At 40.1% G+C, this 23,429-nt stretch overlaps 1 protein-coding gene across 10 annotated transcripts in view; it reads right to left on the bottom strand.

The window, feature by feature from the left end:
* Positions 1–19,478, bottom strand: part of RIC3 (RIC3 acetylcholine receptor chaperone) — an 83,416-nt gene extending 63,938 nt beyond the window's left edge. For all 10 annotated transcript variants that reach the window (XR_004250233.2, XR_004250235.2, XR_004250232.2 and 7 more), the window contains exon 1: positions 19,300–19,478. Coding sequence is in view for 4 of the 10 variants with exons in the window: in XM_032166680.2 (XP_032022571.1) it covers positions 19,300–19,423 (124 nt within the window). In the remaining 6 variants the exon portion in view is untranslated. The remainder of the gene's footprint in view (positions 1–19,299) is intronic.
* Between the last annotated feature and the right edge of the window lie 3,951 nt (positions 19,479–23,429).

The following is a 23,429-nucleotide window of genomic DNA, read 5'->3' as shown; positions in this document are numbered from 1 at the left end:
AAACTATACTACAAGGCTACAGTAACCAAAACAGCATGGTACTGGTACCACAACAGAGACATAGATCAATGGAACAGAACAGAGCCCTCAGAAATGATGCCGCATATCTACAACTATCTGATCTTTGACAAACCTGACAAAAACAAGAAATGGGGAAAGGATTCCCTATTTAATAAATGGTGCTGGGAAAACTGGCTAGCCATATGTAGAAAGCTGCAACTGGATCCCTTCCTTACACCTTATACAAAAATTAATTCAAGATGGATTAAAGACTTATATGTTAGACCTAAAACCATTAAAATCCTACAAGAAAACCTAGGCAATACCATTCAGGACATAGGCGTGGGCAAGGACTTCATGTCTAAAACACCAAAAGCAATGGCAACAAAAGCCAAAATTGACAAATGGGATCTAATTAAACTAAAGAGCTTCTGCACAGCAAAAGAAACTACCATCAGAGTGAACAGGCAACCTACAGAATGGGAGAAAATTTTTGCAACCTACTCATCTGACAAAGGGCTAATATCCAGAATCTACAATGAACTCAAACAAATTTACAAGAAAAAAACAAACAACCCCATCAAAAAGTGGGCGAAGGACATGAACAGACACTTCTCAAAAGAAGACATTTATGCAGCCAAAAAACACATGAAGAAATGCTCATCATCACTGGCCATCAGAGAAATGCAAATCAAAACCACAGTGAGATACCATCTCACACCAGTTAGAATGGCCATCATTAAAAAATCAGGAAACAACAGGTGCTGGAGAGGATGTGGAGAAATAGGAACACTTTTACACTGTTGGTGGGACTGTAAACTAGTTCAACCATTGTGGAAGTCAGTGTGGCGATTCCTCAGGGATCTAGAACTAGAAATACCATTTGACCCAGCCATCCCATTACTGGGTATACACCCAAAGGACTATAAATCATGCTGCTATAAAGACACATGCACACGTATGTTTATTGTGGCACTATTCACAATAGCAAAGAGTTGGAACCAACCCAAATGTCCAACAACGATAGACTGGATTAAGAAAATGTGGCACATATACACCATGGAATACTATGCAGCCATAAAAAATGATGAGTTCATGTCCTTTGTAGGGACATGCATGAAACTGGAAACCATCATTCTCAGTAAACTATCGCAGGGACAAAAAACCAAACACCGCATGTTCTCACTCATAAGTGGGAATTGAACAATGAGAACTCATGGACACAGGAAGGGGAACATCACACTCCAGGGACTGTTGTGGGATGGGGGGAGGGGGGAGGGACAGCATTAGGAGATATACCTAATGCTAAATGACGAGTTAATGGGTGCAGCAAATCAACATGGGGCATGGATACATATGTAACAAACCTGCACATTGTGCACATGTACCCTAAAACCTAAAGTATAATAAAAAAAATTTAAAAAGCAAAAAAAAACAAAAAAACAAAACAGAATAGAAGAAAGCACTGTTACACTATTAAAAAGAAATATCCAGAACAGTCAAGTCTATAGGACAGAAAGTAGACTAGTGATTACCTAGAGCTGGGGTTTGGAGGGGTGCAGACGAAGGAAAAAGTGACTGCCTAATGTGTATGAGGTTTTTGGTGGGGAGGTGTGTGATTTAAAAAGTTCTAAAATTGACTGTAGTGATAGTTGCACAACTCTATGAATATATTAAAAACTACAGTGACTGTACATTTTAAATAGGTGAATTGCATGATATGTAAATTATGTCTCAATAAAGCCTTTTTTTTTTTTTTTTTTTTTAAAGACAGCTAGTCTAACCACCTGTGTTTGATACTCTCATATGCTTCAAATTGTGGTCATAATTCTGCTGAATACCTCAGGATAGAAAACAATGCTTTCCCCAGGAAGCTCATGCTACCTCTACACAGCTCTGACTGATAGGACTGTCTTTATATAGAGTTGATGAGTGAGTAACAGGAGTAAGAAAGAAAACAAAAAATAGGGTTTCAAAAAGCAACGCTGAATAAAACATGATGACGTCCGAAGAAACCTATGTTAGAACTGATTAAAGAAGTTAGTTGATAAGGAAACCTGTATTAGAATTAAGAAGGTTATTGATAACATCAAAGAGGTGTTGAAAAAGTAAAAAATACTATTTTCAAAGACAGAAGAGGGATTTGGAGAGCAATGGAACATATAGACTAGATAGCAAAAAATATGTTTTATATCCTAGAAGAAATCTGAGTACCTTATATTCGGTATCATTGTTCACATATTTACTGCTGAGCACTTAACAATGTGACAGACACTATGTCAGGCTCTGAGATTAGAATGACAAATAGAACAGAATCTGTCTTTAAAAAGAGCTTACAGACAGGGAGCATAGTTACAATGACATGGTAACTACCTTAACCGTCAAATCCAATGGGTTTTTCTCAGTTCTCACTCTTAATTTTCTGCAATACAAAGAAATAATTATCACATAGTGGTCATTCAATAAATATTGGATTAATCTGAATAAGTCCTTGTCAAATTTTCCTGCCTTAATCTCTATGGCACATTACTCTTCTCTTTTCCCACTGGTCCTTCAACCTATTCCTTCTCAATCTCTTTCACTGGTTCTTCTTTAATCCCCTTCCCCAATACTTTGTCTCAGCCTGTTCTTTCTTTATACTTTCCTTCAGCAAACTCATTTATTCAAGGAATATACTGTAATTTCCAAAATGTGTACTTCTAGTTCTGACTTTTCCCCCAAGCTCTTGTCTCTTATCTCTAAATTCAATTAGTATATATGTCTTCTTGTATGTCTACCACCTCAAGCCTAAAAATGAACTCATTTTCACCTCCTGAAACCTGCTCTCCTCTTGTATTTCCTTTCTTTGTAGATTCATTCTCTCCGAACTTCAGGCTTGAGACCACAACCTCTGCTACCTGTGACACTTAAAATGGTAGGCAACAATGACAATGCTGCATTTGGCAAAGATTTCTCTTCTCATAAAGTTAACAGGCCTCAACAGGTAGCAATCTCACCTCTTGGATCTTGGTACCACCATGTTTCTTAAAACTGAAAGCCCAGAATCTATAAAAAGTCAATGATTATAAAACATTTGGAAATTTCTAGTGGGAATTTTTTTTTAACAAAAGAAAAATTTGAAACTATGAAATATGCCAGGTATATAAAAGTATACATACTTTATGAATATTTGTATATCCACCACCCAAATATAACTGAAGTCCCTTGTGTACTTTTCCCCCACACCCTCTCTGAGATAAACACCATTCTGATTTTGGTGCTTATTATCAGAATGCGTGCTTTTAGATTTTACTGCATTAACTATGCATCTATAACCAATACATCAGCATCTATAAACAACATATAATATTGCCTTGAATGTTTTAAAACCTCATATTGTGGATAGGCAGTGGTGACGGTTGCACAACAATGTGAATGTACTTAACGCTACTGAACTGTTTACCTAAAAATGGTTACCACAATTTTAAAAAGTCCTTTATATTATGGGATTATATTAGACACATGCTTCTCCAACTTTCCTTTTCTGCCTTTTTTTCCAGGTGGGGAATCAACACTTTGGCCAACAAATGTATCCATGTTGACATGTATAGCTCTAGTTGATTCATTTAAACTGCAATATAGCATCACATTGTATGACTATATTATAATTTATTTACCCCTTTTTCTGCTGATAAACATTTAGTCTATTTTCAATTTTTCTCTATTACAAATATTCTAGTTCATAGTTACATTACAAATAAGATTTGTTTTTTTTAAGTTTGCTTTATTAAAAACAGCTAAAAAGATCAGAATAAAGATATCAGAACATAAAACTGTAGGTTTTCTAATCTAGAAAACAAAACAGCTGTGTGACTATCTCTATAGGTACTTAAGTATTCTGCAAAAGGGAACATGACTAAATCCTAATTGTTTATTGAAAGCTTTGCCCATATTCAGGTTTCCTTAATTATTAAAATTTAATCCCAGCATTTAGCAAGGCTGAGGTGGGAAAATTGCTTGAGCCCAGGAGTTCAAGACCAGTCTGGGCAAGATGGCAAGACCTCCTCTCTACAAAAAGCTTTTATAAATCAGCCGGGTGTGGTGGCATGCGCCTGTAGTCCCAGCTACTCAGGAGGCTGAGGCAAAAGGAATGCTCAAGCCCAGGAGTTTGTGGCTATGGTGAGCTATGATCACACCACCGTGTGATCAGCCTGGGCAACAGAAGGAGATCCCATCTCAAAAAAAAAAAAAAAAAAATTAACTAAAGTTATCATTTAAGCTTAACTAAAAACTTAATGTCAATGGATTCTGGCCAGGTGAGGTGGCTCACGTCTGTAATCCCAGCACTTTGGGAGGTCAAGGCGGGCAGATCACCCGAGGTCAGGGGTTCAAGACCAGCTTGGCCAACACGGCAAAACCCCGTCTCTACTAAAAATACAAAAATTAGCTGGGCATGGTGGCACATGCCTATAATCCCAGCTACTCGGGAAGCTAAGGCAGGAGAATCGCTTGAACCCAGGAGGCAGAGGTTGTAGTGAGCCAAAATCGTGCCACTGCACTCCAGCCTAGGTGACAGTGAGACTCTGTTTCAAAAAAAAAAAAAAAATTAATAGATTTTACAAAGTGAAGCTCTACCTTCCTTTGTTAATAACCATACCTATTGCTAAAAACAAAAACCAAAACTTCAGCACTGTTAACAAAAGAGTTTTCTGAAAGCAACATTAACTCATCTGCAGCGTTTCATTCTTGGGGCAAATAAATCTATAAAGAACTGGACATGTTTCTATTTTAATAAAAAATAGAAACAGCGGCTGAAGAAAGGTCTTAAGGGGGCCAGTTCCTTAAGATAGCCAAGCTTTTCCCTAAACATTGAGGAAGTTGTAGAGGCCATATTTGATTCAGCATTACTTGAAGTAGAAGCCAAGACAATAGCTGTTTCTTCCTTACTGGTCTCCTCCAAGGGCCCTATCTTGTCACATTTCCCTTCTACCTGATTCTGCTTTGTTCTCTACTGCTTTCACATTTTCTGCTAATTTAATCAGATTTTTTTCATCTTTTATCAACCTCTCCATTCTCAATCCATCCTATATATTACTAGAAGAGATCATTAAGTGTCTAAGTTGCTTAGCACAGGGCCCGATCCATACACTCAATACACATCAATTACCACTGTTTTGTTACCAGAATAATTTTCCTAAAGCACAGTTCTAACTGGTCTTGCCATTTCTGTGATCAAAAGCTTCTAACAGTTTCCACTGATGACAAGAGGCTGTATTACAGCACAATGGACGTAGCAGAGTGAAGTGGAATGAGTGCCACCTTTTCAGTCAGTTACTGGTTAAGATTATGGCTGTGCCTCCAACTATTTCAGTGGAGGTTAACTTAATCTTTCTAGAGCTCATTTTCATCGTCTGTAAAATGGGCATGATATCTACTTTCCAGAGTTTACAAGAATTACAGATTAAATAATATCATATATACAAAGAACCTAGCACATATAGTAGGTATTTAACAAATTCTGATTTTCCCTCCCCACAAACTGAATTCCTAAACAACTGAATTCCATAATCTAACCCAAAAGTGCCTCTTCACACTACTTTCCCATTACATACCACTCATTTAGTCAAACTAGGGTTCTCACCACGCTTTGAACCTGACTTTCACCTTCTTGCTTCTGAGCCTATGCTTATCCTCCAGTGGCTTTGCTTTCCTCTCCAACTCCACATATCTAAATCCAGCCAATCCTCCAAGGCCCAGGCCAGATACTGCCCCCATGCCCCCAAAGCATTTTCTCATGCTACTCCCCATGCCTGTAAAACACACTGCTTGAGCCTCTTTAACTGCACTTACCACACTTAGCCTTAATCAAGAGTTTTATTAACGTGTCTTATAGCCTGTACTTAAATGAATTGGGAAACAAAAACAGGTAACATTTTCCACTAAGCACCATCTCTATTCAATTTTATTTGGTGTATATCATATCTGAGAACTAGAAAGGCAGCCTCTAACATCCAAAAGTTGGCCTGGTATTATCAGCTAGGCATTAATACTGCTATGAGCTGGCTTGGTACTCACATATAAGTTGTGATGTTCTCCTGTTACACATAAGCTATTTCAGAACACCAACATTACACAAGGCCATTCTGTGATCACGATGGATCAAGAAAAAAACAAGACCACTCTGTAATCTGTCTGAACACAGACAAAACATGAACACTGTCCAAGCCACTAAATACCTAATATCCCCTAGTGCTGGGTAATGTGAATGATGGGGCTGCTTTACCAATTACAGCTTTAGCCTTTCTCTAGTTGGCCCTCCCTTTAAACTGTTAAGATACCAGTCCTAGAATTTGCCTTACTTCCTGAAAGCATCTAATTCAGAGTAAAGTACCACATCCTTAAACCATCCTCCAGATCACCTAACACAAACCCAAATCCTATAATGACTTTTTCTAATAGTGCCTTATTGAGATGCCCCACAATTCCCCATGGTGTGCATTCTCCCTTGCTGCAATGAGTAATACACTCAACTTGTTCAACTACAGATGTGTTCCTAGTGGCCTCCAGCTGGAAGACAAACTAAGAACTTCTTGAATAAAGGCCTAGTGTTTTATTTGTTTGGGTCCCCCATGGGGCAGGCTCTGGGTCTTGCATACTACAATCTTTGCTGACCTGATTTGGATGAATTATACTGCAAGTGTTAGCCTTTATTAGAATCTCAAGATCCTGCCCAGTCACTTGTAGGGCTAAAAATAGTTTTTTACTTCATTATCCTGCCAGTTTTCGATTTTACAGTTTCTAGAATAGAAAATGGCAATTAGGATGACTGATCAAGCAAGGTATTCCATACCCACTTACCTGTAAGTTTCTAAACTTGAAAAAATGCCTAATTTACATGCATTCATGGGCTCTCAAATTGTCTGTTGTTTTCTGTTCATTTCCATAATATATGAACAGGAAAATGACCCTCTGAAATCAAAATGATTTCCTAATCTCTGTCCTTCAAACATTCCTTCAGAGTAGATTTCTGATGCTTCATTAGGGAAAATAAATGGTAGGCAACCAAAATAATTGTCTTCAGGCACTTACATACCAACATATAAGAAGCTAGTTTAAGATAACAAAGAACTATGTATGCATATGTATGTCATACATGTATATGTGTATATGTTTGTGTGTATATATACACATATACATGTATCTGTATATTTTCACATCTCTGAGAGATTAAGACTCAGTGAGACACAACTTACTGGGGGAGAACATCGTGACAAAGGGTCTGTGCTATTCCACAGGAACAGGGCCACTGGAAAGGGGCTACTAAGGAACCCTATTTATAAGCAGTCAGGCAGGGTCAGCAGGAAAGATGCCCAGATACAGTGTTACTGTGGGAACACCAAAGGTTCCTAGCCAAGTAGAAGTAGTAGATAGGACTCTCTTGAAGCCAACTCTAACACAGAGTGGCACACTGTCATCTTGGAATACTTCAACTACCCTGGAACCTATTCAAACTCTCATTCAGCTGACAATGGAACAACTGACAAGTTCTTGACCAAGTGTGCTGACATTTTTATGTTCCACAGGTACATAGGGAGAGCAGAGGAACTGCTACTCCAACCAAAGAAGAAACTCTGACGAAATGAAAGGAGAACCTCAGGAGAATGAGATCTTAGTGTTTCTGACAACAAAGTAGGAATCGTGTAGCACAAACTCTAGGAAGCCAGAGTTAAGAAGTTTGTTTGTTTGTTTGTTTGTTTGAGATGGAGTCTCTGTCACCCAGGCTGGAGGGCAGTGCCACGATCTCAGGTCACTGCTTTGCCTCCCAGGTTCAAGTGATTCTCCTGCCTCAGCCTCTCAAGTAGCTGGGACCACAGGCATGCACCACCTTGCCTGGCTAATTTTTGTATTTTTAGTAGAGACAGGGTTTCGCCATGTTGGCCAGGCTGGTCTTGAACTCCTCATCTCAGGCGATCTGTCTGCCTCAGCCTCCCAAAGTGCTAGGATTACAGGTGTGAGCCACCGTGCCTGGCCCAGAGTTAAGAAGTTTTAAAAACAGACATAATGCCATGGCATGAGACGCTCTCTGAGAGGAAAGCCCTTAAAATGCCTTTCTATATGGGCACTTCAAAAATTCTCAGGCAGGTAGGAACAGCAGAGGAAAAAAAAGTAGATGTGCAGGTAGCTCTTCTAAAAGGACAGAAAAGATGAACAGACAGACACATAAGCAATCAGCATGAAAGAGTGGCAAGACTTGGAAGAATGACATGAGGAGGTCAAGGCCCAAAATAAATCCAGATTTACAAAAAGGCCAGCAAAAGCAAAAGGGGTGTTTTTAATGATGTTTAGAGAAAAAAGGCAATTTGCCTTAGGATAAAATGTAATGGTAAGAAAACAGAACTTTCCAACTTCCATTTTGCGTCTATATCAAAGGGGATAAATTTCTGGTGCAGTGGTGAATGAACAATTCTAAGGACAAAAGTAAAGTCCCAGAGGAGGATAAATTCAAGTCTATTCACTAAATAATTTCTATCAAAAGAACTGGGAAAACTTCCAAATAAGGTCACTGAACTAAAGAAAAATTTAAGAAATTATGTTGGTAAAAAGTGAAGTCTTAGAAGAATGGAGATAGAGAACTACTGTTCCAGTCTGAGGAAAGTAGAAAGTAGATGACAAACTGTACAAACTACAGAGAAGTGAATATGTTGTAACCCTTGGGCTAGATTCTAAAAAGGACTCTTACATTTTTTTGAATGGATATGGAAAGGAAAAGAAAGTACTTTTCTTCTGATTATAAAAGAAATGCATAACTACAGAAAATTGAGAAAGTACAGAAAAATTTAAAGAACAACCCCTCATAATTACATGATCTAGAAATAGCCACTGTTAAAATGTTGGCATCTTTCTTTATTATTATTATACTTTAAGTTCTAGGGTACATTTGCACAATGTGCAGGTTTGTTACATATGTATACATGTGCCATGTTGGTGTGCTGCACCCATTAACTTGTGATTTACATTAGGTATATCTCCTAATGCTATCCCTCCCCACTCCCCACAACAGGCCCCAGTATGTGATGTTCCCCTTCCTGTGAAAATGTTGACATCTTTCTAGTGAGTATATATCTTTACTTTTCACTTGTATCATACAATGTTCCCATGTCATTTAAAACTCTTCATGAATATAAATCACTGAATTCATAATAGTCTATCACACGGATGCATGATCATTTATGTAACCATAACGAATGTAATAATAATAAGGTAATGGCTTACAAATGCTAATAGAGGAAGTCACGATCCCTAGGAGCCAGCTCTCATTAATTAACTCATTCTTTTACTAGTTCAATAAGTATTTATTGTCTACTTACGTGCAGGCCTCATCTAAAGCTGGACACACAGCCATGAACAAAACAAATATAAATCCTTATCCTCACGAAGCCTCCTTTTTTTTTTTAAGATGGAGTCTCACTCTGTCGCCCAGGCTGGAGTGAAGTGGCACGATCTCAGCTCAGTGCAACCTCCGCCTCCTGGGTTCAAGCAATTCTCTGCCTCAGCCTCCCGAATAGCTGGGATTACAGGCACCTGCCACCATGCCCAGCGAATTTTTGTATTTTTAGTAGAGACGGTGTTTCACCATGTTGGCCAGGCTGGTCTTGAACTCCTGACCTTGTGATCCACCTGCCTGGTACTCCCGAAGTGCTGGGATTACAGGCATGAGCCACCACGTTCGGCCACAGAGCCTCCTTTCTAAGTAGGAAAAGAGACAATAAACAAGATAATGATAAATACTAAGGAGAAAAAATAAGGCAGGGAGAAGGGGTAGGACCGTGTTAGAAGTTAAGATTTTAGCTGGAATAGCCAGAGAAGCCATCAGGAAATGCAGTTTGAGAGAAAACATGAAGATGAAGGGAAAGGCACGTGGATATCCAAAAGAAGAGCATTTCAAACAATGGAAAACAGCAAATGCAAAGGCACTGAAGTGGGAACATGCTTGGCATATTCAAGGAACAGTGAGGAGGCAGCCAGTGTGGCCACAATGAAGTGAGAAAGATAGAAAAGTAGAAGCAAACGGGGAAGAGAATTATATAGGGCCTTTTGGGTCATGTATAGACTATCTTTTCATCCAAGCCAGGAAGCCACTGTAGAGTTTTGAGGAGAGGAGAGACGTGAGTTGACTTAAGCTTCAACATAATACTATGGCAGCTATATTGAGAATAGACGGAAGTGGGGAAGGAAGAAGCAGGCAAACCAGGGTGACAGAGTAAGATGGAATAGAGCAACCAAATAACCAACTGTTTGAATGACCCTAAACAAAACGTTTCCATGAATAGAGTGGTGGGACTCTAAAAGCAGTTTTAAATGACTAATACATTTAAAAAATAATTTGACCTACCAAGAAAACATGCTGAGGCCGGGCATGGTGGCTCATGTCTGTAATTCCAGCACTTTGGGAGGCCAAGGCAGGAGGATCATCTGAGGTCAGGGGTTCAAGACCAGCCTGGCCAACATGGTGAAACTCCGTCTCTACTAAAAATACAAAAAAATTAGCCAGGCATGGTGGTGGACACCTGTAATCCCAGCTCCTCAGGAGGATGAGGCAGGAGAATTGCTTGAACTTGGGAGGCAGAGGTTGCAGTGAACTCAGATCCTGCCACTACACTCCAGCCTGAGCAACAGAGCAAGACTCTGTCTCAAAAAACAAACAAACAAACAAAAAGAGAAAACATGTTGATCATAATCAAAGGTAAAATTGTAAAAAAAGAAAGTAAAAAAGAAAAATTATAACATGGTGGGAAAAATTTGAACACCAACTAGATATTTAATGACATTAAGGAAGTATTGACTTTTTAGGTGTGACAATGGTATTGTGGCTACATTTTATTAAGAATCTGTTTTTAGAGATGCATACTGAAGCATTTAAGGATGAAAATGATCCAATGTCTAGGATTTGCTTCAAAATAATCCAGTGAATGGGGGGAAAAGTGGGTGGGGATACCCATGACACAAGACTGACCATGTATTGATGGCTGCTGAAGCAGGATGATATGGATTCATTTTACTACTCTCTCAACTTTTGCTTATGTTTGAAAATGTCTTTAACAAAAAGTTTTTTAAAAATCAAGAACAGCACACAGCTAAGAAATGGTAAGGAAATACATTGAAGGAAACACTGAAAGCTCCGAAAAAATTTCAAGAGCTAGAATTATTGGCCAAATTTAAACAAATAAAATGCAACAAGGAAAACTACAAATTCCTACATTTCATTCCAAAACATCAAGTGAACAGTAGAAAATGAACAAAACCTAGATGAGCAGCTCCTATTAAAAAGAAAAAAAAAAGGCTCAGAATTCTAATATACAGCAAAGTGAGCAAGGAAAATGCTAAAAACTAAAGCAATCCCCAGAAAGCATTAAGTATAGAAGAAGAAGAGTGCAGGGAAACAACAGATTGCTCTTTCATGAACAGTCTTAGATATGCTATTATTTGCAGTTCTAAGAGCCTCTTCTAAGAGGACTGTGTTCAAATACTTGCAACTAGGTCATACCAGGAATGGATGAGGGAGCTAGGGATGTTAACACAGGAAAGAAGACTGAAGAAAAGGACATAATACCACTTTTCCAATTCCTGGATTAATCATCTTACACCTGTAAACCAACAAGCATTTGGGACAGGCCTCAATCAATTTAGAAGTTTATTTTGCCAATGTTAAGGACACGTCCAGGAGAGAGGTCTGTGCCTTTCTCCAAAGATGATTTTGAGGGCTTAAATATTTCAAGGGGAAAAGTGAGCTGGAGGGGAAAGAAGGGTATGGTAATCTACATGTTGCAAGAGAAAAGGAGCAGGTAGAGGAATAGTCAATTATGTATTCACCTGGTGCTCAGTAAATCGGCACTTTACATAAGATAAGGTGAACATAGAGTAGCTACCTGTGGAGATATTTAATTTTTTATCTGTAGCTACCTGCTTAGGAACAAAAGGAAAGGGAATTTCTTGCATGACTCAGCTTTCAGCTTAATTTTTTCCTTTTGGCATACTGAACTGGGGTCCCAAGTTTTTATTTTCTTTTCACACACCTTTAATCTACTTTTCCTCCATTCCTATTTTGGCAAAGGAAATCACCATCTATCCCTTCACCTAAACCTGAGAATAATCCAGATGTCTCCCTCTCCCTCACTTTCCCATTCTATTTTAAAATGTCTCTTAAAATTATTCTCTTCCCTCCAATCTATCCATTGATAACCTCTCTTGCTCTAATACCATATTTTCCTTTGGGAACTCCTCTCAACTCCAGAGTAGATTCATCAGTATATTCTTTCTACCCACAGCACCACAAGTTAACTTAATTCAAGCCATTAACGTGAGTGGACATGTTTGCTGGAACTTCTGGGAAAGAATCTTGGGAGTGGGGCTGGAAGGTGAGAGTGATGGAGGACTTAAAAGAAAAGAGGCCTAGAGCTGTGCCCAGCAAAGTGCTGTAATCCCAGCATGTTAGGAGGCTGAGGTGGGACAATGACTTGAGGCCAGGAGTTCCAGGCCAGCTCTACATACATACATACGTATATAAATGAGGCACTCTCACTTTCTCTGGGCAATAGCATGTGAGGAGGTAATGTCTGAAACTTTTGCAACCATTGTTACTACTCTGAGAGAGCAGCCAGGGTACAGAACCAACTTGAGAATGAACCCAGAGTGAAAAGGACACAGAAAATAAGAGCTAGAGCCCCAATGTGACAACTGTGAGTCTCTGGTTCAAACCATACTGCAAGACATTTCTAACAGAGGATCTTTTCATTTACACAAGTCAATAAATACCCTGTCTTAGTCAAGCTGACTTTTCTGTCACTTGTCACAACTGATGAGCCCAATGACAATGACGTGGTCATGCTCATGATGTCTCAACTGGATGACTACAACAATCTTCTCCCTGAAGAAATCCTCACAATGCAGTGTCTACACTGCTGCCAGGGTGTCCTTTCTAAAACCAGGTTAAATGTTTCTCTTCTCCTTACACACTCAATGATGCCTCATCTGCCTTTAGAATAAAACCCAATCTCCTTAAGTATGACAGAAAAAAACCTTCACAATTTGGCCCATGCCAACTTCTCTGGTGTCTTCTCTCACAACTCTAAGGATACTTTATGGCTCTATGTTTCTTTTCTTTTCTTTTTTTTTCTTTTTTTGAGACAGAGTCTCACTCTGTCGCCCAGGCTGGAATGCAGTGGCGGAATGTCAGCTCACTGCAACCTCCATCTCCCAGGTTCAAGCGATTCTCCTGCTTCAGCCTCCCAAGTAGCTGGAATTACAGGCGTGCACCATCACACTGGGCTAATTTTTATATTTTTAGTAGAGACAGGGTTTCTCCGTGTTGGCCAGGCTGGTCTCGAACTCCTGGCCTCAAGCAATCTGCCCGCCTTGGGCTCCCCAAGTGCTGGGTTTATAGACATGAGCCACCGCGCCTGGCCCTAAGCCTCTGTGTTTCTTTGCTCTGTATTTCTTCTACCTAGAATGCCCTTTTTCATCTGGATTATTTAAACACACACACACACACACACACACACACACACAAAAGAAAACACTTTAAGAGTTGCCTCCTCAATTTAGCCAAGGAAGGCAAAGCTGGGTTAACATCTAAATTTCAATTAATGTAATATGCCACATCAATAAAGAACAAAACTCACATAATCATCTCAACAGACATAGAAAAAAGTAATTGATAAAATTCAATACCCCTTCATAATGAAAAACACTCAGCAAACTAAGAATACAAGGGAACTTCCTCAACCTGAAAAAAGGCATCTATGAAATGCCCCCAGATAACATTATATATGCTAGTAAAGCATACTTCTTAAGATCAAGGACAAGAAAGGACGTTTGTTCTTACCACTTCTATTCAACATTGCACTAAAGGTTCCAGCTAGGGTAGTTAGGCCAAAAAAAGTAAAAATAAAAATAAAAGGCATTCAGATTAAAAAAAAAAAAAAAGTAAAACTATATATGCAGACAACAAGTTCAGCAAGGTGACAAGATACAGTATCAATATACAAAAACTAATTGTCTATACACTAAGGAACAATCTGAAAACAAAATTTATATCAAAAAGAATAAAATACTTATGAATATATTTAACAAAATAAGACTTTCACACTAAAAACTACAATCTCCTTTAAAATAAATCAGAGACCTAGGTAAATAAAAAAGAAATCCTCTGTTCATAGATTGAAAGATTTAACATTGGTAAGATGGCAGCACTCTCCAAATTGCTTCAGTTCACTCTATCAAAATCCCAACTGGCATTTTTTTTTTTTTTTTTTTTTTGGCAGAAACTAAAGTGATGATCCAAAATTCCTATGGAAATGCTAGGTCACAGGACCCAAAATAGCAAAACAATCTTGAAAAAGAAGAACAAAGTTGGAGGACACATTTCATGATTTCATAACTTAGAAAACTACAATAATTAAGACAGCATGGTACTGGCATAAGGATAAGTGTATAGATTAATGTAATATAATTGAGAGTCCAGAAACAAACTCTTACATTTAGAGTCAACTGATTTGACATGGGTGCCAGAACAATTTAATGAGAAAAGAAGAGTTCTTTTCAACAAATGGTGCTGGGGCAACTATATATCCACATGAAGTTGGACTCCTACCTTACCCATATACACAAATTAATTCAAAAGGATCAAAGACTTAACTGCAGGAGCAAAAACTATAAAACTTGAAAACATAGGCATAAATCTTCATGACCTTGGATTTGGCAATTTGTCTCAGATATGACACCAAAAGCAGGAGAAACAAAAGAAAAAAGTAAATAAATCGGACTTCATCAGAGAAAATGTAAAACTTTTCTTATTCAAAGGGCACCATCAAGAAGGTGAAGGCAACCACTGAATGGAAGAAAATATTTGCAAATCATATATCTGATAACAGATTTGTACCTAGAATATACAAAGAACTCTTACAACTCAACAATAAAAAGACAAGGGCCAAGTGTGGTGGCTCACACCTGTAATCCCAGTGCTTCAGGAGGCCAAAAGTTCAAGACCAGCCTGGGAAATACAGTGAGAGCCTTATCTCTGCCAAAAAATTTAAAAATTAGCCAGCTATGGTGGCACACACCTGTAGTCCTAGTTACCTGGGAGGGTGAGATGGGAGAATCACTTGAGCCCAGGAGTTTGGGGCTGCAGTGAGCAATGATGGCACCACTGTACTCCAGCCTGTGCACCAGAGTGAGACCTGTCTCTCTCTCAAAAAAAAAAAAAAAAAAAAAAAAGAGACAAGTAATCCGACTTTTAAAGAGGGTTAAAAGGACCTGAATACACGTTTCTCCAAAACAAGATATACAAATAGACAAAGAGTGAATAAACATACAAAAAACGCTCAATGTCCTTAGTCATCAGGGAAATGCAAATAAAATCACAATGAGATACCATTTCATTCCCACTAGGATGGCTATAACCAAGAAGACAGATAACAAACAAGTATTGACAAGAAACCAGAAGCCCTCTTACACTGCTGGTGGTCATGTAAAATGGTACAGCTGCTTTGGAAAATGGTCTGACTGTTCCTCAAAAGGTTAAACATGTAATAACCATACGACCTAGAAATTCCACGCTTAGTTCCAGCCACACTGGAATGCTCACATTTTCCAAATGTATACACTCAAGAGAAATGAAAACATTAAGTCTACACAAAAATTTGTAAACAGATATCAGTAGCAACATTATTCATAATAGCTAAAAGGCAAAAATTCAATGTCCATCAACTGATTAATGAATAAATGAAATGTGGTATATCCACACAATGAAATATTATTCAGCCATAAAAAGAAGTACTGCTACATGCTACAACATGGATGAACCTTGAAAACATTATGCTAGTTAAAAGACGTCAGTCACAAAAGATCAGATATTGTATGATTCCATTTATATGAAATGTCCAGAACAGGCAAACCTATAGAGACATAAAGTAGATCAGTGGTTGCCTAGGGCTGGAGGTGGGCTGGGGGATTTGTGGAGTAATAGCTAAAAAGTATAGGGTTTCTTTGGGGGCTAAAGAAATATTCTAAAATTGGTTGTAGTGATGGTTGCACAACTCTGAATATACTGAAACCCAATAAATTGTACACTTTAAGTGGGTGAATTGTATGATATGTAAATTAGATCTCAAGAAAGCTGTTATCAAAAAAAACAAAAAGACTTCCCTCCTCTATGTTCTATGAAACCTTTTTTTTTTTTTTTTGGCAGAGTCTCACTCTGTTGCCCAGGCTGCAGTGCAGTTACACAATCACACCTCACTGTAGCCTTGACCTCCAGACTTCAAACGATCCCCCCACCTCAGCCTACAGAGTAGCTGAGGCTACAGGTGCACACCACCATGCCCAGCTAATTGAAAAAAACAAACTTTTTTTTTGTAGAGATGGGGGTCTTGTTATGTTGCCCAAGCTGGTCTCGAACTCCTAGGCTCAAGCAATCCTTCCGCCTCAGCCTTTCAAAGTGCTGGGATTACAGGCATGAGCTGTCACACCTGGTTTATGGAACCCTTCTTAAGTCCCAATAACACTGACCATTGCATACATGTCTCCATTGTTCCCTGTGCAGACTTGAGTAACTGTAACTGACACTCTTGCATTTATCTGCTGACATGTCTGCTTTCCTTTACTAAACTGTGGCCGCCTCAAAGCATGGAGTTCACTCATTTTTTCTTGGAATACATAGTGTCTATACACTGTGTGCACAATATGTGATATGGTACATCATATTTGTTAAAAGACTATCTTAAAGGCTTTCATGTGGAAAGGGAACTGTGCTTGTTTCACGCACATCAGTAGGCAAAAATGGAAGACATAACAATGTGTATTTTTAAGAATTTTCAAATACTCAGGGTTATTCCTTTCTTCAAAGCAGAGATTTCTGGGTTCTGAGAATTCTCTGAATTGATACTGAAATTCTGAGTACATTTATAAAGAGTATGTACATTTTTCTAGACAGAAAATACAGTTTTAGGCTGAGTGCAGTGGCTCAAGCCTGTAATCCCAGCACTTTGGAAGGCTAAGGCAGAAGGATCACTTGAGCCCATGAGTTCAACACCAGCCTGGGCAATACAATGAGACCCCCATCTCTACCAAAAAAGAAATTTTTTTTTAATTAGCCAGGCGTGGTAGCATGTGCCTGTAGTCCCACTTACTTGGGAGGCTGAGGTGGGAGGATCTGTTGAGCCCTAGAAGCAGAGGATGCCGTGAGCTGTGATCATGACTCTGTACTCCAGCCTGGGTGACAGAGTGAGACCCAGGGAAAGGGAAAGAGAAAGGGAAAGGCGGCCAAGAAGAGAGCAAAGGAGGGAGGGAGGGAGAGAGGGAGGGAGGGAGGGAGGGAGAGAGGGAGGGAGGGAGGGAGGGAGGGAGGGAGGGAGGAAGGAGAGAGAAAGAAAAAAAATACATAGCTTTCGTAAGATTCTCAAAGGGGTATGTAACCCCAAAATGGTTAAGATTCATTGCTGCAAGTTTCAGTTACTGGAATGTATCATTCAAGGTAAGTTTTTTCCTAGGTTATACTACTTCAGTAGCTTCTCCTTGTCAAAAACAGAATTTACAGTATTGGTAGCTTAATAATCTTAAAGTATTTATTGACTGCCCATTATATGCCAGGTACTGAAGAAATAGTGGTAAACAAGACAAAGTCCCTACCCTTGAAACCTACATTCTAGAAGGTGGAGACAAAAAAACAAACAAGTAAACACTTAGGAATATTCCATACCATATAGTGATGCCTATCATGAAGAATATAAAACATGATAAAATAGAGAATGATGGGAGGAAAGAGTTATTTTAGTCAGTGTCATCAGGGGAAGTCTCTCTGAGGAGGTTTCATTTGAGCAGAAATCTGAATGATGAGAAGGGCACTGAGGGAAAAGCACAGCCCTTCAGGAATAAAGAGAACTGAAAGTACAAAGATCCTAACATGAGAACACTGAATACCAACACTTGAGTTCTCAAGCGAATAACCCATGTCTAATCTCCACTCTGTATTTTCTACAACGTTCAGAAGAGTGTCTCCCACTCACAGTCAATAGTACTTGTTCAAGATAATTCACCATAATGGAAAGTAAAAAAAAAAAGTTTTTGAAGAATCTTCACTGTTCAGGATCATGAATTTACTCTTCTTCAAGGTAGACAATATCATTAGACAACGTAGGTAAAAATCATTGGGATTATTGCAATAAGACAGAAAGAAAAAAAAAGAACAAATATGCAAAGATGTTTTAGAAGTCTCTCCCAAGTGGATAGTCTTACAAGCATGGAGATTATCAGGCAAATTCTGTAAACAGAATTATGTGTTCAATCTGCCCTCCACCCCTAAAGCTTGGTGCTTTGCATTTATAGTGTGTATGATGCTCAAGAGAATGGAACTACAGCCAATGTGCATAAAGCAGAAGGAAGTGGATTACAGTTCAAAAGGAGCTGTCCAGCAATCAACAGTTTAAACATTACTGTAAGTGTTCAGACACCGTAAAATCATGTCTCAAAGATGTTACAAGGATAATTTACAGGAGAAAGTTACCAGTAGAACTTCATGACCTATAGAAAATTGTTCTGGTTCCTTCTCCCAGCCTTCAGCACCATGCCTTTACACTCATTCTGTAAAAGGCCCCAGTGCAGCTAAGAGGATGAATTTTTAAACACCACATGCATCATGCCAACAACGAAGAATTAACAGATAAACACTGTTTCAATAAGGGGAACGTAATAATTCGTTCATAACCACCTCAGTAACTGAAACTGGGGTTATTAAAATCTTCAAGATATATTTTTAAAGGCACAAGAAGAGCCTGAAGCAGTGAGCGCCCAGCACCAAGTTGAAAAAACATAACGAATTAAGGTTTGCTATACCAATTCCATTTGCCTTGATTTCGTACCAAGCGGCGCGTCAGAAAGTACACGGAAAACCTGAAGAGGGAAACCCAACTGGGAACCCTTGACTCAAAGCACGTGAACTGGTGACGAGATGAGTTAAGCCAGTGGGGTAAGAGAGAAGGGACTGCGCGTAAACGGGAGTATGCAAGGCCACCTAGAGAATGCCCAGACATGCATGCATGCATACATTCCTGGCCCTTCCAGCAGCAGAACCATCTGGGCCGCCATCCGCTGATAACAACGGAACCGTGGGGATTGGCCCTTCAACGCCGTGTCGTCCGCCCTCTCCAGTCAGTTTGGTGGATATTTCGGCGAAGGCTGCAGACTCTCACAGTCACCCCTCCCTCGAGCAGCGTTCTCCGTACTCTTCGGCGCCGGGAAGTTCAGAGGGAGCTGGTCTGCTCTTACCTTCAGGTGTCGGCGGCGGCTCCTGCCGCTTCCCGCGGGACAGGAAGGCCTTGGGCAGCAGCAGCGACAGAGCCAGGACAAGCCCAGAAGCCAGAGCGACTCTCTGCACTGTGGAGTACGCCATGACTGCTCACGGTGGTCGCAGGTGCAGACGCCAGCCGGAACTGGAACCGGAACCGGAACCGCAGCGCGGGCTGCCGCTCCCGACCGAACCCCTGGCGGCGCGGACGGCGTCGCGCGAGGGACAAGGTGCGCGAGGCGCACGCATCTTCACCTCCACTGTCCGGAGCTGACCTGCTCCTCCTGCGTGGTTACCCGTCGCTGTAAATGGTACCCTCGCCTTCCCGTTCATACTAACTAAAAACTCCTCCCTCACTCCCCATGTTCATCTTTTACTGAGTCCTGTGCATTCTACCGCCTACACATCCGGCGGTCGTGCCCGGATCTCTATCCCCGCTTACCACCATTGCCCCCCACCCACCCGTAGATCACAACATCAAGTTTCTCCTCATCTCCATGAACTCGCTGTTTTCCAGCTTCCACTCATGCCCCTCGCGTTCATTATCTGTCTGCAGCCACAGGTGATAATGCTAAAACACAAGACTAATTCTCTCTCTCTCCAGCTTACAACCTTTTAACTCTCCATTATCTTCAGAACAATAGTCAAACTCCTTTCTGTAACCTCAACTCCCTGCAGGATCTTGTCTTACCAATGCTCCTTCCAAACTGGATGATTTGCTATTTCTTTAGCATATTGCTTGTCTTCAGGAAAGCCTTGCTTGTCCTGTTCCCACTGCCTGGAAAATTCCTGACACCATCTCCAGTTGTCAAAAACTTCTCTGAAGAACAGCTTAAAAACACTGCTCTCTCGAAACTTTTTCAGTCAGCCTCTCCTTTCTCTACAATCCCACCGTTCTTTGTTGAAAGAGTTGGACCGACTCAGAGTCGGACCCGATCAGGCTCAAACCAAAGACACGCTGATCGCGGTCAAGAGATTTTATTGGAGGCACCAAGGCGACGCCACACGGAGGAGGAGGAGAAGGAAGGAAGAAGGGCGAGCTGTTTAGGTGCTGGGTTTTTATACTCAGTGGGGCTACGTGGGCATCGGTGATTGGCTTAGGGGTGGGGTTTGAGTAAAAGGCAGGAGGTGTTCTTCCCTGATTGGCCTTCTCTTGGCGGGCTCGCGGGGTAGAGAACCGGGAACCGGGGATGAAGAACCCGGAACTGGCGCCATCCTACTGTGCCCATGTTAACTAGCATTTGTTATTGTCTTCATTCGTTCATTTAACATTATTTTAGTTTCCTCAACTTGGCACTACAGGGTCTGATGAATAAAATGGATTCCCTTTGTAGGGCAGATAATTATCCAAACAAAAAAAAATGCAGGAAATATTCTGGATCCCCGAGCAGTCTGCTCAACTGGTATGAGGAAAAGTCAAGAAAAGCTCCTTTGAGAAGGTGAAATTGAGTTAGCTGTTGAAAAATGAGTAACTTAAAGGCAGACAGGTGGGAGGAGTTAGAAAGGTATTGCAGGAAATGGAGGCCAAAAAAATAAAGGCAAATCTGGAAGATTCCTGGTGTGTTCAGAAAGCTATTGGTAATTCATTTTGGCAGGGCCATAGAGTAGTGACAGGACACGAAGTGCACAAATATAAGCAGGAGATACATTGTGAAAAGCTTAGGTAGAATTTCCAGTTAAACATGGCAGATGTAACATGCATTTATCTTTGCTTTCCCGAGACAGTCCCAAAAAGGAAAATAAATAAATGAAGTGTATAAACTACAAGACTAAATACAATGATAGAAAACATGACAGCAGATGAGAAATGTCAATTTTGTAAGATGCACACAACACTGTCCAATAGAAACAATACCAGCCACATATGTAATTTAAAATTTTCCAGTAGCCACATTTAAAAGGTAAAAATAAGTAAAATTTATTTTAATAATATTTTAAACCAAGATACCAAAATATTTCAAATTTTATCAGCACGATAGCATGGCTCATTGGCGCCCACATTAGACAGCACAGGTGTAGAGCATAAAAAGTTAAATGCCTGTGGATGGAAAGCCTGTAAGGAGTAAACTAATTTGCCCCTCAGAACCCATGCTCTTAAGAATTGGAGGTACTGGGTTCCTTTAAAGCCAAGGGTGCAGAGTGGGTCTGAATGAAGGATTGGTTGGAAATCTGATTAAAAAGCAGTTGAGACTGGGCACAGTGGCTCACACCTATAATCCCAGGGCTTTGGGAGGCCAAGGCTGGAGGATGGCTTGAGGCCAAGAGTTCAAGGCCAGCCTGGGCAACATAGGAAGAGCCCTAATCTCTACCAAAAAACTGTAAAAAATTAACTAGGCATGGTGGTGTGCACCTGTAGTCCCAACTACTCAGGAAGCTGAGGTGGGAAGATCACTTGAGCCCAAGAGTTTGAGGCTGCAGTGAGGTATGATTGTGTGAAACCACAATTAATTATGATATATAAGATGATAATAATGCTGAATGAAGCCAGTAGGGGCACCCACTCCTGCCAGGGTGACAGAGTGAGACCCTGTCTCTAAAAAAAAAAAAAAAAAAATTGTTTAATTTTTTTAAAGCAATGGATATCTTCTGAATCTCTTTCCTTGATTCATGCAGCCAGATGGGTGCCACTGCTGGCTTCACTCAGGCATTATTATCATTGATGTTATTAACATCACTAAAAGTTAGAGTACTAATTATGTTTTAGGCATCTTACATATCATAATTAATCCTCCCAATAACTTCAAGAGGTAAGCAATATTATTATATATCCATTTCACAGGTAAGAAAATGGAGCCCCAGAAAACATAATTTACTTGCCATCAATTACACAGTATAAACTGGAAGCTATGATTTGAATACAGGCATGCCTACTCAAGAATTTGCCCTCTTAGCTACCAGGTTTACTCTCTGGGGAGGTTTATTTAGAAAACCTCTGGACTTCTGGACTATAGGGGCAGCTTAGGGAGGAGGTGACTAATGGGATGTATTTCTCTAAGAAATACAGAGGAGTCTGGAATGACCACACTCCCCCACCCCTGCCACCAAATTCTAGCTTGGGTAACTGGTAGACATTGATTCTATATAACATGATTTTAAGAAGAGAAGAATCAGGTTTGTGAGAAAGATGAAGAGTTCAGATTTTGACTAGTTGAATTTGAAGTTCCATGAAATATCCAAGTAGAAATATCCAGTTGGATATATGGGCCTGGAGCTCAGAAGAGATGTCTGGGCTAGAAACAATAGGAAATCATCAGCCCATGTATAGTAAATGAAGTCTGGGAGAAGATGACATTAGTGAGAGTGCTCACGTGAAGTTATAAGAAGCCACAATGGAAACCTAGGTTACAACATTATGTTGAAGTTCCCATGTATGAGGACAGAAATGAGGTGGGAAATAGTGATCCACGTGTTAAAATCTTTAATGAATGTGGAGTTACTACAAGGTTGGAAGGTGACAGGAACAGAAGAAGTAATGAGCAGCCAGATGACATGCTCTTCTAAGGAGCTGTGTTTTTTTTAAATTTTTTTTAAATTTTTATTTATTTATTTATTTATTTATTTATTTATTTATTTATTTATTTATTTTTGAGACGGAGTCTTGCTCTGTCGCCCAGGCTGGAGTGCAGTGGTGCAATCTTGGCTCACTACAAGCTCCGCCTCCTGGGTTCACACCATTCTCGTGCCTCAGCCTCCCAAGTAGCTGGGACTACAGGTGCCTGCCACCACGCCCAGCTAATTTTTTTGTTGTATTTTTAGTAGAGATGGGGTTTCACTGTGTTAGCCAGGATGGTCTCGATCTCCTGACCTTGTTATCCACCTGCCTCAGCCTCCCAAAGTGCTGGAATTACAGGCGTGAGCCACCGCACCTGGCCAGGAGCTATGGTTTTTAAAGGAAGAAGAGGAAGAAGCAATTTGGAAGCAGCAAGGGGAAACAAGTTGGGCATCTATTCTATTCCCAGGCTTTAAGCTGTGGGAAGAAAAATAGCTCTTACTTTGGGAGATCTGCAAGGGAAACAGAGCCCAGAGGCAACAGCCTAGTTTTCATTAGAGGAAGACAGGCTGGGTGCGGTGGCTCATGTCTGTAATCCTGGCACTTTGGGAGGCCAAGGGG

Source organism: Hylobates moloch, unplaced genomic scaffold, assembly GCF_009828535.3.
Source record: "Hylobates moloch isolate HMO894 unplaced genomic scaffold, HMol_V3 SCAFFOLD_11, whole genome shotgun sequence".
In the NCBI taxonomy this organism is placed as follows: Eukaryota; Metazoa; Chordata; class Mammalia; order Primates; family Hylobatidae; genus Hylobates; species Hylobates moloch.
The sequence above is the reverse complement of the archived record's forward strand: the minus strand, read 5'-3'. Positions and strand labels throughout refer to the sequence as shown.